This window comes from Chiloscyllium punctatum, chromosome 36 (genome assembly GCF_047496795.1).
Source record: "Chiloscyllium punctatum isolate Juve2018m chromosome 36, sChiPun1.3, whole genome shotgun sequence".
In the NCBI taxonomy this organism is placed as follows: Eukaryota; Metazoa; Chordata; class Chondrichthyes; order Orectolobiformes; family Hemiscylliidae; genus Chiloscyllium; species Chiloscyllium punctatum.
The window spans coordinates 4,436,590-4,452,272 of NC_092774.1; the positions used below are offsets into that span (position 1 = coordinate 4,436,590).

General features: G+C 55.7%; 1 protein-coding gene across 3 annotated transcripts; it reads right to left on the reverse strand.

The window, feature by feature from the left end:
* Positions 1-4,335: 4,335 nt before the first annotated feature.
* LOC140460191 (uncharacterized) lies at positions 4,336-15,467 on the reverse strand. 3 transcript variants are annotated; one of them, XM_072554583.1, is made up of 3 exons: positions 15,395-15,467; positions 8,754-10,074; positions 4,336-7,235 (listed from the first exon to the last, which is right to left on the reverse strand). In XM_072554583.1, the coding sequence occupies exon 2, from the start codon at positions 10,042-10,044 to the stop codon at positions 8,755-8,757; it is 1,290 nt and encodes a 429-aa protein (XP_072410684.1). In that variant the 5' UTR covers positions 10,045-10,074; positions 15,395-15,467; the 3' UTR covers positions 4,336-7,235; position 8,754. The 3 variants fall into 3 exon arrangements, with proteins under 3 accessions (XP_072410684.1, XP_072410683.1, XP_072410682.1); XM_072554582.1 differs by having other exon boundaries at positions 4,336-8,696; XM_072554581.1 differs by having other exon boundaries at positions 4,336-10,074.
* Positions 15,468-15,683: the final 216 nt, after the last annotated feature.

A 15,683-nucleotide genomic window follows, 5' to 3' on the forward strand; every position in this document is an offset into this window, starting at 1 on the left:
GCACTATGGGTAATTTAGCACGGCCAACCCACCCTAACCTACACATCCCTGGGCACTATGGGTAATTTAGCACGGCCAATCCACCCTAACCTGCACATCCCTGGGCATTATGGGTAATTTAGCATGGCCAATCCACCCTAACCTACACATCCCTGGGCACTATGGGTAATTTAGCACGGCCAATCCACCCCGAACCTACACATCCCTGGGCACTATGGGTAATTTAGCACGGCCAATCCACCCTAACCTGCACATCCCTGGGCACTATGGGTAATTTAGCACGGCCAATCCACCCTAACCTGCACATCCCTGGGCATTATGGGTAATTTAGCACAGCCTATCCACTCTGACCTGCACATCCCTGGGCACTATGGGTAATTTAGCACAGCCTATCCACTCTGACCTGCACATCCCTGGGCACTGTGGGTAATTTAGCACGGCCAATCCACCCTAACCTACACATCCCTGGGCATTATGGGTAATTTTAGCATGGCCAATCCACCCTAACCTGCACATCCCTGGGCACTGTGGGTAATTTAGCACGACCAATCCACCCTAACCTACACATCCCTGGGCATTATGGGTAATTTTAGCACGGCCAATCCACCCTAACCTACACATCCCTGGGCACTATGGGTAATTTAGCACGGCCAGTCCACCCTAACCTGCACATCCCTGGGCACTGTGGGTAATTTAGCATGGCCAATCCACCCTAACCTGCACATCCCTGGGCACTATGGGTAATTTAGCACGGCCAATCTACCCTAACCTGTACATCCCTGGTCACTATGGGTAATTTGGCACGGTCAATCCACCCTAACCTGCACATCCCTGGGCACTATGGGTAATTTAGCATGGCCAATCCACCCTAACCTACACATCCCTGGGCACTATGGGTAATTTAGCATGGCCAATCCACCCTAACCTGCACATCCCTGGGCACTATGGGTAATTTAGCACGGCCAATCCACCCTAACCTGCACATCCCTGGGCACTATGGGTAATTTAGCACGGCCAATCCACCCTAACCTGCACATCCCTGGGCACTATGGGTAATTTAGCATGACCAGTCCACCCTGACCTGCACATCCCTGGGGCACTATGGGTAATTTAGCATGACCAGTCCACCCTAACCTGCACATCTTTAGACTGTGGGAGGAAACCCACACAGACATGGGGAGAATGTGTAAACTCCACACAGACAGTCACCTGAGGCAGGACTCAAACCCGGGTACCTGGCAATGTGAGCCAGCATGCCACCCTGAATCTAATAAATTAAAACCAGTGTATGAACTATAACCAATCTGTGGTTACTCCTAAGTTGGTTACAAGTTGCAGTTCCAACAATTTACTCAGAATGATTTCGCTGGTCATTGTAGTTTTTTGAGTTCCTCTCTCCGTTTCAGTTCATGATTTACAGCTATTTCCTGGATGTTACTTGCATCCTATCTGGTGTGGACCATTCCAAAATATCTGTTCAATTCATCTGTCACCTCTTCATAGAGTCAGAGAGATGTACAGCACGGAAACAGGCCCTTCAGTCCAACCCGTCCGTGCCCACCCAGATATCCCAACCTAATCTGGTCCCATTTGCCAGCATCCTGCCCTTAATCCCTCCAAACCCTTCCTATTCATATACCCTTCCAGATGCCTCTTAAATGTTGGAATTGTACCAGCCTCCACCACATCCTCTGACATCCTCTGTACCACCCTCTGTGTGAAAACGTTATCCCTTAGGTCCCTCTTAAATTTTTCACCCTCACCCTGAACCTATTCCCTCTAGTTCCACCTTGTCTAGTTATTCGATCCATGTCCCCCCATGATTTTATAACCCTCTATAAGGTCACCCCTCAGCCCCCGACGCTCCAGGGAAAACAGCCCCAGCCTGTTCAGCCTCTCCCTGTAGCTCAAACCCTCCAACCCTGGCAACATCCTTGTAAATCTTTTCTGAACCCATTCAAGACTACTTCTAATATCTTAGATTTCGCAATCTAAATTCAACCCTCTGTCTTGTGCTAATCTTTAATCGACAGAGCCACTTAATCTTTCCATCTTACTAAATACCTCATACCCTTCAATATTCAGGTACCCAGCCAAGTCATGCAGCAGGTACGTCTCAGTTATGGCCTTTAGATCGTATTTATTTATCTCAATTTGAGATCCCTCAGGGTTACCTAAGTTGATAGGTTTGTTGAGAAGATATGTGATGTTTCAGCTTTCATTAACAGGGGGACTGAGTTTCAGAGCAATGAGGTTATGCGCCAACTCTATAAAACCCTGATCAGACCACACTTGGAATATGGTGTCCAGTTTTGGTCGCCTCATTGTGGGAAGGACCTGGATGGTTTAGAGAGGGTGCAGAGGAGATTTACCAGGATGCTGCCTGGATTGGAGGGCATGTCTTATGAAGAGAGGTTTGAGTGAGCTAGGGGCTTCTCACACTGTTGAGAAGAAGGAAGACAGCTGACTTGTTAAAGGTGTACAAGATAATGAGAGGCAGAGATAGAGTGGATAGCCAGAGACCTTTCCCCAGAGCAGACATGGCTGTCACGAGGGGGAATAACTTTAAGGTGATTTTGGGGAAGGAAGGTTTTGGGGAGATGTCAAAGGTTGGTTCTTTACACAGAGAGTGAAGGGCCTGTACTGTGTTATTCTATGTTCTAAGTTTCACAACATCCTTCCAATAGTCAGGAGACCAGAATTGCACGCAATATTCCAACAGTGGCCCTAACCAATGTCCTGTACAGCCGCAACATGACCCTCCCAACTCCTGTACTCAATACTCTGACCAATAAAGGAGACCATACCAAACGCTGCCTTCACTATCCTATCGACCTGTGACTCCACTTTCAAGGAGCTATGAACCTGCACTCCAAGGTCTCTTTGTTCAGCAACACTCCCTCGGACCTTACCATTAAGTGTATAAGTCCTGCTAAGATTTGCTTTCCCAAAATGCAGCACCTCACATTTATCTAAAATGAACTCCACCTGCCACTCCTTAACCCACTGGCCCATCTGATCAAGATCCTGTTGTAACCTGAGATTTTGGTTAAGAAAAAGAAGGAAGCATATGTCAGGTATAGACAGGATAGATCGAGTGAATCCTTAGAAGAGTATAAAGGCAGTAGGAGTATATTTAAGAGGGAAATCAGGAGGGCAAAAAGGGAACATGAGATAGCTTTGGCAAATAGAATTAAGAAGAATCCAAAGGGTTTTTACGAATATGTTAAGGATAAAAGGGTAACTCGGGAGAGAATAGTGCCCCTCAAAGATCAGCAAAGCATCCTTTGTGTGGAGCCACAGGAGATGGGGGAAGATAGTAAACGAGTAATTTTTATCTGGATATTTAGTGACCAGCATGGTCTGTTTCCATGCTCTCAACTGCTGTGATCTGGAACATGTTGCCCAAGTCCTTGGTGTGCAAAGATTCCATAGGTATTTCCAAGAGGAATCGATCATTTAAAGTTCACCGTGTCGATAACCAGCACACAATTAAAATCACGATCACTGGTTGGCACATGGGAATAATCCAAGGCCCCTGGGAGAGACGGATTCATAATCCTATCATAGCACTTGGTGGAAATGAAATTCAGTTAATAAACTAAGACTGGTCTTAAGAGGCCATGCTAACATCCATGTATTATTTTGACTTTTCATAAGCACTCAGCTAGTTCACAGGCTGGCAACAGTGTAACGATCATATCACCAGTCGAGGAGAAAGTGAGGACTGCAGATGCTGGAGATCGGAGCTGAAAAATGTGTTGCTGGAAAAGTGCAGCAGGTCAGGCAGCATCCAAGGAGCAGGAGAATCGACGTTTCGGGCATCAGCCCTTCAAACTATCACCAGGTTGGCAAAACAAAGTCCTAGACTGGGGTTTGAATTCCATGACTGCACTTGGTAAAATTTCAATTCAATAAGAATCTAGCCCCAGTGTTGACCACGTAGTCATCGGTTGACCTAAATGGCAGTGGCATGGGGAGAGAAAGATTGAGTAATGAGGGATGGCTGTTTGGATTTGACCAAATTTTGGATTGCTGAACTTTACTATCGATTATTATTTTAAGAACCCATCACTGATTACCCAGAACTCTTGTCACTTTAACCCAGTCTGGCCCAAAGGTCAACGGGGTCGACTCTGAGCTTGCCCTCTGAAATGGTCCCAGCACGTCACCCAGTCCAAAGGGTAGGTAGGGACAGGCATTCAGCACTGCACATCACCAGTGACGCACATATCCCACCGAAGATTTCTGTCGGGTGGAATCAGAGAGGAGTTTCTGACTGAGTGGGGAAGGAACATCAGGTCGTAGCTTAGTTTCATCCTAAGACACAAGCCATTCTCTCTTTATCTCACGTTTAATAGGTTTTCCAGATGTTCTACAGTCAGAAAACGCAGCACAATCATACTTAGATAGAGACACAAGACTAAACAATCAATTTAATGCTGAGGAATACACCTTTTTTTTAAAAAAAACCCCACATTGTGAGACAGAGGTCGCCTCTCTGTATGGTCTGGCAGCAATTCTCAATCTCGGATTCGATCATCTCAGCTCAAGGCTGGTTCTTCATTCAAGTTTTCGAGAACACTTGGTCAGATCCTGCAGCCGAAACACTGTCTGCACGTGTCGCTGCCTGGCCCCAGCATTTATCAGCCCGTCCCTAGTTGCCCCCCCTTGAGGTGGTGGGTGGGTGGGCTTCCCCCCCCCCCCCCTTGTCCCGTGCTGGAGGGTTAGACCCATCTCCCTCAGGGAGGGAGCTCCAGGATTCAGACCCAGGAAGGAACGGGCCCAGTCGGGATGGGGAGGGGGGGGAACATGCTGTGGGGGGGGGGGCTGGTGTTCCCGTGTATCTGTCCTCCCCCCACCCCCCTTGTCCTTCAGGATGGACGTGTCCGTGAGGGGGGTTTGGGGAAGGTGCTGTCTGAGGAGCCTCGGGGAGTTGCTGCAGTGAGTCTTGTAGAGGGTACACACTGAGGGTCAGGGGGTGTAGGGAGGGGGAAGGTGCTGTCTGAGGAGACTCGGGGAGTTGCTGCAGTGAGTCTTGTAGAGGGTACACACTGAGGGTCAGGGGGTGTAGGGAGGGGGAAGGTGCTGTCTGAGGAGACTCGGGGAGTTGCTGCAGTGAGTCTTGTAGAGGGTACATGCTGCTGCTACAGTGGAACCTCCACAGAATGAATGCAGGAGGCCATTGATCCCATCATTTCTGGGCTGGCTCTTCAACAGAGTCTGGATTAGTGTGGTGCTGGAAAAGCACAGCAGGTCAGGCAGCATCCAAGGAGCAGGAGAATCGACGTTTCGGGCATCAGCCCTTCATCAGGGAGAGAGCAGACTCGGCCATTGTTCCCCACCCCCCCCCCCAGCCCAAACCCCAGCTTTTGATCCAGGAGCCGTTGGACTCACTTGCCACCGAAGCCAAACAGAGTCACCTTGTGAAACCAGCCTCGTCGCTGCTGTGTCCAGTTTCTGGGCCAGACCATCAACCCCGTTTGGTCACTTCAAAACATTTCACTCACTCCATCGGTCCCCCTTCTCATTTCCCTCATTATCCTCATTCAATTGTTAACGAACGCCCCGCACAGAATGGTCTCCACTTGTATCGCAGGCTGGAGGGAGGGGCTGAATGGCCTCCTGTTCCTGTGGAACAGTCTGGAGGGAGGAGGGGCTGAATGGCCTCCTGTTCCTGTGTAACAGTCTGGAGGAGGGGCTGAATGGCCTCCTGTTCCTGTGGAAGTCTGGAGGAGGGAGGAGGGGCTGAATGGCCTCCTGTTCCTGTGTAACAGTCTGGAGGGGGGAGGAGGGGCTGAATGGCCTCCTGTTCCTGTGTAACAGCCTGGAGGAGGGAGGAGGGGCTGAATGGCCTCCTGTTCCTGTGTCACAGCCTGGAGGAGGGAGGGGCTGAATGGCCTCCTGTTCCTGTGTAACAGCCTGGAGGGGGGAGGAGGGGCTGAATGGCCTCCTGTTCCTGTGTAACAGCCTGGAGGAGGAAGGGGCTGAATGGCCTCCTGTTCCTGTGTAACAGCCTGGAGGTGTGCGGAGGGGCTGAATGGCCTCCTGTTCCTGTGTAACAGCCTGGAGGGGGGAGGAGGGGCTGAATGGCCTCCTGTTCACCCCACACTGCACAGAGTTATCTACAAACCTCAGCCTTCACCTCACACCCCCCCACCCCCACTTTCTCCATGCCCCCTATTCCATCGGCCATTGAACAGTCCCCTTCAGCCCATGTCTCTGACCTTATTGAGTGAAGTGCCCCCTGTTCGATAACAACAAGCCCAGCCTCCCCACCCACTCCCGGACATACCCCCTGGACGGGATATACCCCTCCTGTCCCACCAACCTGGGAGCTGACATCAACACTGGGAGCTGGCAGCTTAGTGCACAGGAGCACCTCCCACAGGTCAGGGGGGTAACTGCAGGATGGAGGGCTGGGTGAAGAGGGGGCTCCCCCCACAGGTCACAGGGGTAACTGCAGGATGGAGGGCTGGGTGAAGAGGGGGCTCCCCCGACAGGTCACAGGGGTAACTGCAGGATGGAGGGGTGGGTGAAGGGGGGGGCTCCTCCCACAGGTCACAGGGGTAACTGCAGGATGGAGGGCTGGGTGAAGGGGGGGGCTCCCCCGACAGGTCACAGGGGTAACTGCAGGATGGAGGGCTGGGTGAAGAGGTGGCTCCTCCCACAGGTCACAGGGGTAACTGCAGGATGGAGGGCTGGGTGAAGGGGGGGGCTCCTCCCACAGGTCACAGGGGTAACTGCAGGATGGAGGGCTGGGTGAAGGGGGGGCTCCCCCGACAGGTCACAGGAGTAACTGCAGGATGGAGGGCTGGGTGAAGAGGGGGCTCCCCCGACAGGTCACAGGGGTAACTGCAGGATGGAGGGCTGGGTGAAGAGGGGGCACCCCCCACAGGTCACAGGGGTAACTGCAGGATGGAGGGCTGGGTGAAGAGGTGGCTCCTCCCACAGGTCACAGGGATAACTGCAGGATGGAGGGCTGGGTGAAGAGGGGGCTCCCCCGACAGGTCACAGGAGTAACTGCAGGATGGAGGGCTGGGTGAAGAGGGTGGCTCCCCCGACAGGTCACAGGAGTAACTGCAGGATGGAGGGCTGGGTGAAGAGGGGGCTCCCCCGACAGGTCACAGGGGTAACTGCAGGATGGAGGGCTGGGTGAAGAGGGGGCACCCCCCACAGGTCACAGGGGTAACTGCAGGATGGAGGGCTGGGTGAAGAGGTGGCTCCTCCCACAGGTCACAGGGGTAACTGCAGGATGGAGGGCTGGGTGAAGGGGGGGGCTCCTCCCACAGGTCACAGGGGTAACTGCAGGATGGAGGGCTGGGTGAAGGGGGGGCTCCCCCGACAGGTCACAGGAGTAACTGCAGGATGGAGGGCTGGGTGAAGAGGGGGCTCCTCCCACAGGTCACAGGGATAACTGCAGGATGGAGGGCTGGGTGAAGGGGGGGCTCCCCCGACAGGTCACAGGAGTAACTGCAGGATGGAGGGCTGGGTGAAGAGGGTGGCTCCCCCGACAGGTCACAGGAGTAACTGCAGGATGGAGGGCTGGGTGAAGAGGGGGCTCCCCCGACAGGTCACAGGGGTAACTGCAGGATGGAGGGCTGGGTGAAGAGGGGGCTCCCCCGACAGGTCACAGGGGTAACTGCAGGATGGAGGGCTGGGTGAAGGGGGGGGCTCCTCCCACAGGTCACAGGGGTAACTGCAGGATGGAGGGCTGGGTGAAGGGGGGGCTCCCCCGACAGGTCACAGGAGTAACTGCAGGATGGAGGGCTGGGTGAAGAGGGGGCTCCTCCCACAGGTCACAGGGATAACTGCAGGATGGAGGGCTGGGTGAAGAGGGGGCTCCCCCGACAGGTCACAGGAGTAACTGCAGGATGGAGGGCTGGGTGAAGAGGGGGGCTCCCCCGACAGGTCACAGGGGTAACTGCAGGATGGAGGGCTGGGTGAAGGGGGGGGCTCCTCCCACAGGTCACAGGGGTAACTGCAGGATGGAGGGCTGGGTGAAGAGGGGGGCTCCCCCACAGGTCACAGGGGTAACTGCAGGATGGATGGCTGGGTGAAGAGGGGGCTCCTCCCACAGGTCACAGGGGTAACTGCAGGATGGAGGGCTGGGTGAAGGGGGGGCTCCCCCGACAGGTCACAGGAGTAACTGCAGGATGGAGGGCTGGGTGAAGAGGGGGCTCCTCCCACAGGTCACAGGGATAACTGCAGGATGGAGGGCTGGGTGAAGAGGGGGCTCCCCCGACAGGTCACAGGAGTAACTGCAGGATGGAGGGCTGGGTGAAGAGGGGGGCTCCCCCACAGGTCACAGGGATAACTGCAGGATGGAGGGCTGGGTAAAGAGGTGGCTCCTCCCACAGGTCACAGGGGTAACTGCAGGATGGAGGGCTGGGTGAAGAGGGGGCTCCTCCCACAGGTCACAGGGGTAACTGCAGGATGGAGGGCTGGGTGAAGAGGGGGGCTCCCCCACAGGTCACAGGGGTAACTGCAGGATGGAGGGCTGGGTGAAGAGGGGGCTCCTCCCACAGGTCACAGGGGTAACTGCAGGATGGAGGGCTGGGTGAAGAGGGGGGCTCCCCCACAGGTCACAGGGATAACTGCAGGATTGAGGGCTGGGTGAAGAGGTGGCACCCCCCACAGGTCACAGGGGTAACTGCAGGATGGAGGGTTGGGTGAAGAGGGGGCTCCCCCCACAGGTCACAGGTTTAACTGCAGGATGGAGGGCTGGGTGAAGGGGGGGGCTCCCCCCACAGGTCAGAGGTGGAGTCGCCGGTGGGTCTGCAGGTTGGCAGACTGTCGGAAGCACTTACCACAGACAGGGCATGGGAAGGGGCGCTCGCGGGTGTGCACCCTGCGGTGGTTGAGCAGCGAGGAGGCACAGATAAATCGGCGTGGGCAGACTGGGCACGCGTACGGCCTCTCCCCAGTGTGGACCCGCCGGTGGGTCTGAAGGATGGAGGGTTGGGTGAAACGGCGCGGGCACACCGGGCAGGGGTACGGCCTCTCACCGCTGTGCACCCGCCGGTGGGTCGCCAGCTCCCGGGCACTCTTAAAGCGCTTGGGGCACTCGGGGCAGGGGAAGGGCCGGTCGTCAGAGTGGACCCGCTGGTGGGCCAACAGGCTGGAGGAGCGGGCAAAGCGTTTGGCACACAGGGAGCAGGCGAAGGGCCGCTCGCCAGTGTGGGTGCGGCGGTGGGCCTGGAGGTTACGGGCTTGGCGAAAACGCTCACCGCACACGCCGCACGGGTAGGGCCGCTCCTCGGAGTGGACCTGGCGGTGCACCTTCAGCTCCTTGGAACTCTTGAAGCGTTTCTGACAGAGCTCACAGGGGAAGGGGCGCTCATCCGAGTGGACGCCAGCGTGGGCGGTCAGACTGGAGGAGCGGGCAAAGGCCTTGCCGCACAGTGAGCAGGCGAAGGGCCGCTCGCCGGTGTGTGCCCGCTGGTGGGCCAGCAGCACTGCCAGCTGGGTGAAGCCCTTGCCACAGATACCGCAGGGGAACGGCCGCTCGCCCTGGTGCAGCCGCTGGTGGATCTTCAGCTCCTTCTCACTCTTGAAGCGGCGCTGGCATCCGTCACACGGGTACGGGCGCTCGTCTGAGTGGACCCGCTGGTGGGCGGCCAGGCTGGAGGAGCGGGTGAAGCCCTTGCCGCAGAGCGGGCAGGCGAAGGGCCGCTCACCAGTGTGGACCCGCTGGTGGGTCAGTAGGTTGGAGGAGTACAGGAAGCCCTTGCCACAAGCGGAGCAGATGAAGGGCCGCTCCCGGGTGTGGCTGCGCCGGTGGATGGCCAGCTCCGAGGGGTAGTTGAAGGCCCGGGCGCAGTCCCCGCAGGGGTACGGGCGCTCCCCGTCCCGTCGGCACCGGTGCCGCGCCATGTTGGACGCCCGACGGAAACCCAGGCCACAGCCTGGGCACGAGAAGGGCTTGTCGACCCCGCCCTTGGGCCCGGGAGCGGGCACCGGGACGTCTGGATTGACCACCACCACAGACCCCAGGTCCTGCCCAGGCGTCTCCTCTGATCCTGGTGTCTGCACATCCTCCATGGCCGATATCCAGCGAGGGCAGCCTCAGACCTGAGGGGGGGGAGAGACAAGAGACAGAAGCTATCAGCCCTGGGCAAACCAGATCGAGAATCCCACCACCCCACACCCCCCCACCCCATATCCAAGCAGGCAGCCCAGAGCTGGGTCACTTGGCTGGTCTTGGGGACGAAGGGACTGTCTGATGAGGGGGAGGGTTGGGGCCTGGTCTCGTTGGGGAGACGAGATTGTGGCACAGCGGGTCAGACCTGAAACGTCGACTCTCCTGCTCCTCGGACGCTGCCCGACCTGCTGTGCTTTTCCAGTGCCACACTCTCGACTCGAATCTCCGACATCTGCGGCCCTTGTGAGTGGGAGAATCTCGGATGGGGGGAGCACCAGCACAGAAGAAGGGTTTTGAAGACAGAGAGAGGGAGGAATTGCTTCACTCTCCGAGAGGAGTGAATCGGTGAGATTCTTTCCTGCAGAGGGCTGGATCACTGATTCCATTCAAGGCTGAGGGAGATGTGAAATCAAGAAGGGGACTAAAATATTCGGGGGAGAGTGGAGTTGAGGAGGATCAGATCAATCACACTCCGTGGAGACGGTTTCCACCAAACAGGACAAGGACCTTGGGCTGTCGACACTGGGTCAGAAAGTGGTGTCAACGCGAAGAGGGACAGGCCGTTAATCGGGGGGGCAGTAAGGCAGGAAAAGGTACAGCCGTCAGAGATCAGGTTGGCTGCGATCTCACTGAGTCAAAACCGACAGCAGATCAAACGGGCTGAAGGACCTCAACCTTGTGCACAACCCTGGGCACGATCGGCAATTTGGCATGGACAATTCACACTTAGTACCCAGGGATGTGCAGGTTAGGGTGGATTGGCCGTGCTAAATTACCCATAGTGCCCAGGGATGTGCAGGTTAGGGTGGGTTGGCCGTGCTAAATTACCCATAGTGCCCCAGGGATGTGCAGGTTAGGGTGGATTGGCGATGCTAAATTACCCATAGTGCCCAGTGATGTGCAGGTTAGGGTGGATTGGCCGTGCTAAATTACCCATAGTGCCCAGGGATGTGTAGGTTAGGGTGGATTGGCCGTGCTAAATTACCCACAGTGTCCAGGAATGTGCAGGTTCGGGTGGATTGGCCATGCTAAATTACCCATAGTGCCCAGGAATGTGCAGGTTAGGGTGGACTGGCCGTGCTAAATTACCCAGAGTGCCCAGGGTTGTGTAGGTTAGGGTGGATTAGCCATGCTAAATTACCCATAGTGCCCAGGGACGTGCAGGTTAGGGTGGATTAGCCGTGCTAGATTACCCATAGTGCACTGGGATGTGCAGGTTAGGGTGACTGGCCATGCTAAATTACACATAGTGCCCAGGGATATGCAGGTTAGGGTGGATTGGCCATGCTAAACTACCCATAGAGCCCAGGGATGTGCAGGTTAGGGTGAATTGGCCGTGCTAAATTACCCATAGTGCCCAGGGTTGTGTACGTTAGGGTGGGTTGGCCATGCTAAATTACCCATAGTGCCCAGGGATGTGCAGGTTAGGGTGGGTTGGCCATGCTAAATTACCCATAGTGCCCAGGGATGTGCAGATGAGGGGGATTGACCGTGCTAAATTACCCATAGTGCCCAGGGATGTGCAGATTAGGGTGGATTGGCCGTGCTAAATTACCCATAGTGTCCAGGGATGTACAGGTTAGGGTGGATTGGCCGTGCTAAATTACCCAAAGTACCCAGGGATGTGCAGGTTAGGGTGGATTGGCCGTGCTAAATTACCCATAGTGCCCAGGGATGTGCAGGTTAGGGTGGATTGGCCATGCTAAATTATCCATAGTGCCCAGGGATGTGCAGGTTAGGGTGGATTGGCCGTACTAAATTACCCATAGTGCCCAGGGATGTGCAGGTTAGGGTGGATTGGCCGTACTAAATTACCCATAGTCCACAGGGATGTGCAGGTTAGGGTGGATTGCCGGTGCTAAATTACCCATAGTGCCCAGGGATGTGTAGGTGTGGGTGGATTGGCTGTGCTAAATTACCCATAGTCCCCAGGGATGTGCAGGTTAGGGTGGATTGGCCGTGCTAAATTACCCATAGTGCCTAAGGATGTGCAGGTTAGAGTTGGATTGGCCGTGCTAAATTACCCATAGTGCACAGGGATGTGCAGGTTAGGGTGGATGGGCCATGCTAAATTACCCATGGTGCCCAGGAATGTACAGGCTAGGGTGGATTGGCCATGCTAAATTTCCCATAGTGCCCAGGGTTTTGTAGGGCAGGGTGAATTGGCCATGCTAAATTACCCCTGGTGCCCCACGATGTGCAGGTTAGGGTGGGTTTGCCATGCTAAATTACGCATAGTGCCCAGGGATGTGCAGATGAGGGGGATTGGCGATGCTAAATTACCCATAGTGCCCAGGGTTGTGTACGTTAGGGTGGGTTGGCCATGCTAAACTACCCATAGTGCCCAGGGATGTGCAGGTTAGGGTGTGTTGGCCATGCTAAATTGCCCATAGTGCCCAGGGATGTGCAGATTAGGGTAGATTGGCCATGCTAAATTACCCATAGTGCCCAGGGATGTGCAGATAAGGGGGATTGGCCGTGCTAAATTACCCATAGTGCCCAGGGATGTACAGGCTAGGGTGGATTGGCCATTGTAAATCACCCATTGTGCCCAGGGATGTGTAGGTTAGGGTGGATTGGCCGTGCTAAATTACCCATAGTGCCCAGGGATGTACAGGTTAGCGTGGATTGGCCATGCTAAATTACCCATAGTGCCCAGGGATGTGCAGGTTAGGGTTGATTGGCGGTGCTAAATTACCCATAGTCCACAGGGATGTGTAGGTGTGGGTGGATTGGCCGTGCTAAATTACCCATAGTCCCCAGGGATGTGCAGATTAGGGTGGATTGGCCGTGCTAAATTATCCATAGTCCCCAGGGATGTGTAGGTGAGGGGGATTGGCCGTGCTAAATTACCCATTGTGCCCAGGGATATACAGGTTAGGGCGGATTGGCCGTGCTAAATTACCCATAGTGCCTAGGGATGTGCAGGTTAGAGTGGGATTGGCCGTGCTAAATTACCCAAAGTGCCCAGGGATGTGCAGGTTAGGGTGGATGGGCCTTGCTAAATTACCCATAGTGCCCAGGGATGTGCAGGTTAGGTTGGATTAGCCGTGCTAAATTACCCATAGTGCCCAGGGATGTGCAGGTTAGGGTGGATTGGCCATGCTAAATTGCCCATAGTGCCCAGGGATATGCAGGTTAAGGCGGTTTGGCCATGGTAAATAACCCCTAGTGCACAGGGATGTGCAGTTTAGGGTGGGTTGGCCGTGATAAATTACCCATAGTGCACAGGGATGTGCAGGTTAGGGTGGGTTGGCCGTGCTAAATTACCCATAGTGTCCAGGGATGTGCAGATGAGGGGGATTGGCCATGCTAAATTACCCATGGTGCCCAGAGTTGTGTAGGTTAGGGTGGATTGACCATGCTAAATTACCCATAGTGCCCAAGGATGTGCAGATTAGGGTGGATTGGCCATGCTAAATTACCCATAGTGCCCAGGGATGTGCAGATGAGGGGGATTGGCCATGCTAAATTACCCATGGTGCCCAGGAATGTACAGGCTAGGGTGGATTCGCCATGCTAAATTTCCCATTGTGCCCAGGGATGTAAAGGTTAGGGTGGATTGGCCGTGCTAAATTACCCATAGTCCACAGGGATGTGTAGGTGTGGGTGGATTGGCCGTGCTAAATTACCCATAGTGCACAGGGATGTGCAGGTTAGGGTGGGTTGGCCGTGCTAAATTACCCGTAGTGCCCAGGGATGTGCAGGTTAGGGTGGGTTGGCCGTGCTAAATTACCCATAGTGCCCAGGGATGTGCACGTTAGGGTGGGTTGGCCGTGCTAAATTACCCATAGTGCCCAGGGATGTGCAGGTTAGGGTGGGTTGGCCGTGCTAAATTACCCATAGTGCCCAGGGATGTGCTGGTTAGGGTGGGTTGGCCGTGCTAAATTACCCATAGTGCCCAGGAATGTGCAGGTTAGGGTGGATTGGACGTGCTAAATTACCCATAGTGCCCAGGGATGTGCAGGTTAGGGTGGGTTGGCCGTGCTAAATTACCCATAGTGCCCAGGGATGTGCTGGTTAGGGTGGGTTGGCCGTGCTAAATTACCCATAGTGCCCAGGAATGTGCAGGTTAGGGTGGATTGGACGTGCTAAATTGCCCATAGTGCCCAGGGATGTGCAGGTTAGGGTGGATTGGCCATGCTAAATTACCCATAGTGCCCAGGGATGTGCAGGTTAGGGTGGATTGGCCGTGCTAAATTACCCATAGTGCCCAGGAATGTGCAGTTTAGGGTGGATTGGCTGTGCTAAATTACCCATAGTGCCCAGGAATGTGCAGGTTCGGGTGGATCGGCCGTGCTAAATTACCCATAGTGCCCAGGGATGTGCAGGTTCGGGTGGATTGGCCGTGCTAAATTGTCCCATAGTGTCCAGGGATGTGCAGGTTAGGGTGGGTTGGCCGTGCTAAATTACCCATAGTGCCCAGGGATGTGCAGGTTAGGGTGGATTGGCCGTGCTAAATTACCCATAGTGCCCAGGAATGTGCAGTTTAGGGTGGATTGGCTGTGCTAAATTACCCATAGTGCCCAGGAATGTGCAGGTTCGGGTGGATTGGCCGTGCTAAATTACCCATAGTGCCCAGGGATGTGCAGGTTAGGGTGGATTGGCCGTGCTAAATTACCCATAGTGCCCAGGGATGTGCAGGTTAGGGTGCGGGGGCGGGGGGTGTTCTGGGCTGTTTGGCCAATGGACCTGTCTGCACTGGTATTCTAATAACCTTGCACCCCCCCCCCCCCTCCTCCATTCCCTCCAGGTCAGACCCCAACCTAGTGGCCGCCTTTACCCAGACCACCCCGCGCGGGTGAAACCGCCCTATTGTCCCCAGCACCCACGGAAGGTGTAAGCGCATGCGCAATACCGGCACCGGCTAGGATGGGAAGGGTTGGCCAATGGCACGAAATACGCATGCTCGGTGCCGGCAGCGGTGAGCACACGCGCAAGTGAGCCGTTCAGCCTTCCCTGCGCGCAGCCGCTCCTCCGTCACGGCCGGCAGCCGCGCAGACTCAGTGGACACCTAACGCCCCCCCCGTCGCTGGCCTCAGATCTGCGCGGGCGCAGTGCGGACCCTCACCAGGAGAAAACGGTCAACTCCCCCTCCCCCTCCCTGTTCGGTCGGTAACGGATCCCGTCTGCGACACAATAACCATCGCCCACCCCCCGGACACCGAAACCGCTCAACGGGTAGCCGCCGGTGAACAGTGATTGTGGTGAGCCGACATCAGGGAGGTCCGATCGCGGTCAAATACAAACCGGCGAATGTCCGATCGCTTCTCGCTCGGGCGGGCGGCGCCTGGTGCCTCCCCCCCTCCCCCCCCCCTCGGAGACCCACGTGACCCGACTCTGATTGACACGCCGCCCCCGACCAATCAGGAGGCCGCTCACCCCTCCCACCCGCCTCGGAGGACCGCTGGTCCTCCAGCCAACGGGAGAGCGCGGAGTGCAGGGGCGGTGCCGGGGCGGGATCCTCCAACCAATGGGGGCGCACGGGGCCAGGGGGTGGAGCCTGGAGGACCAGGGAGTCCTCCAACCAATGGGGTTG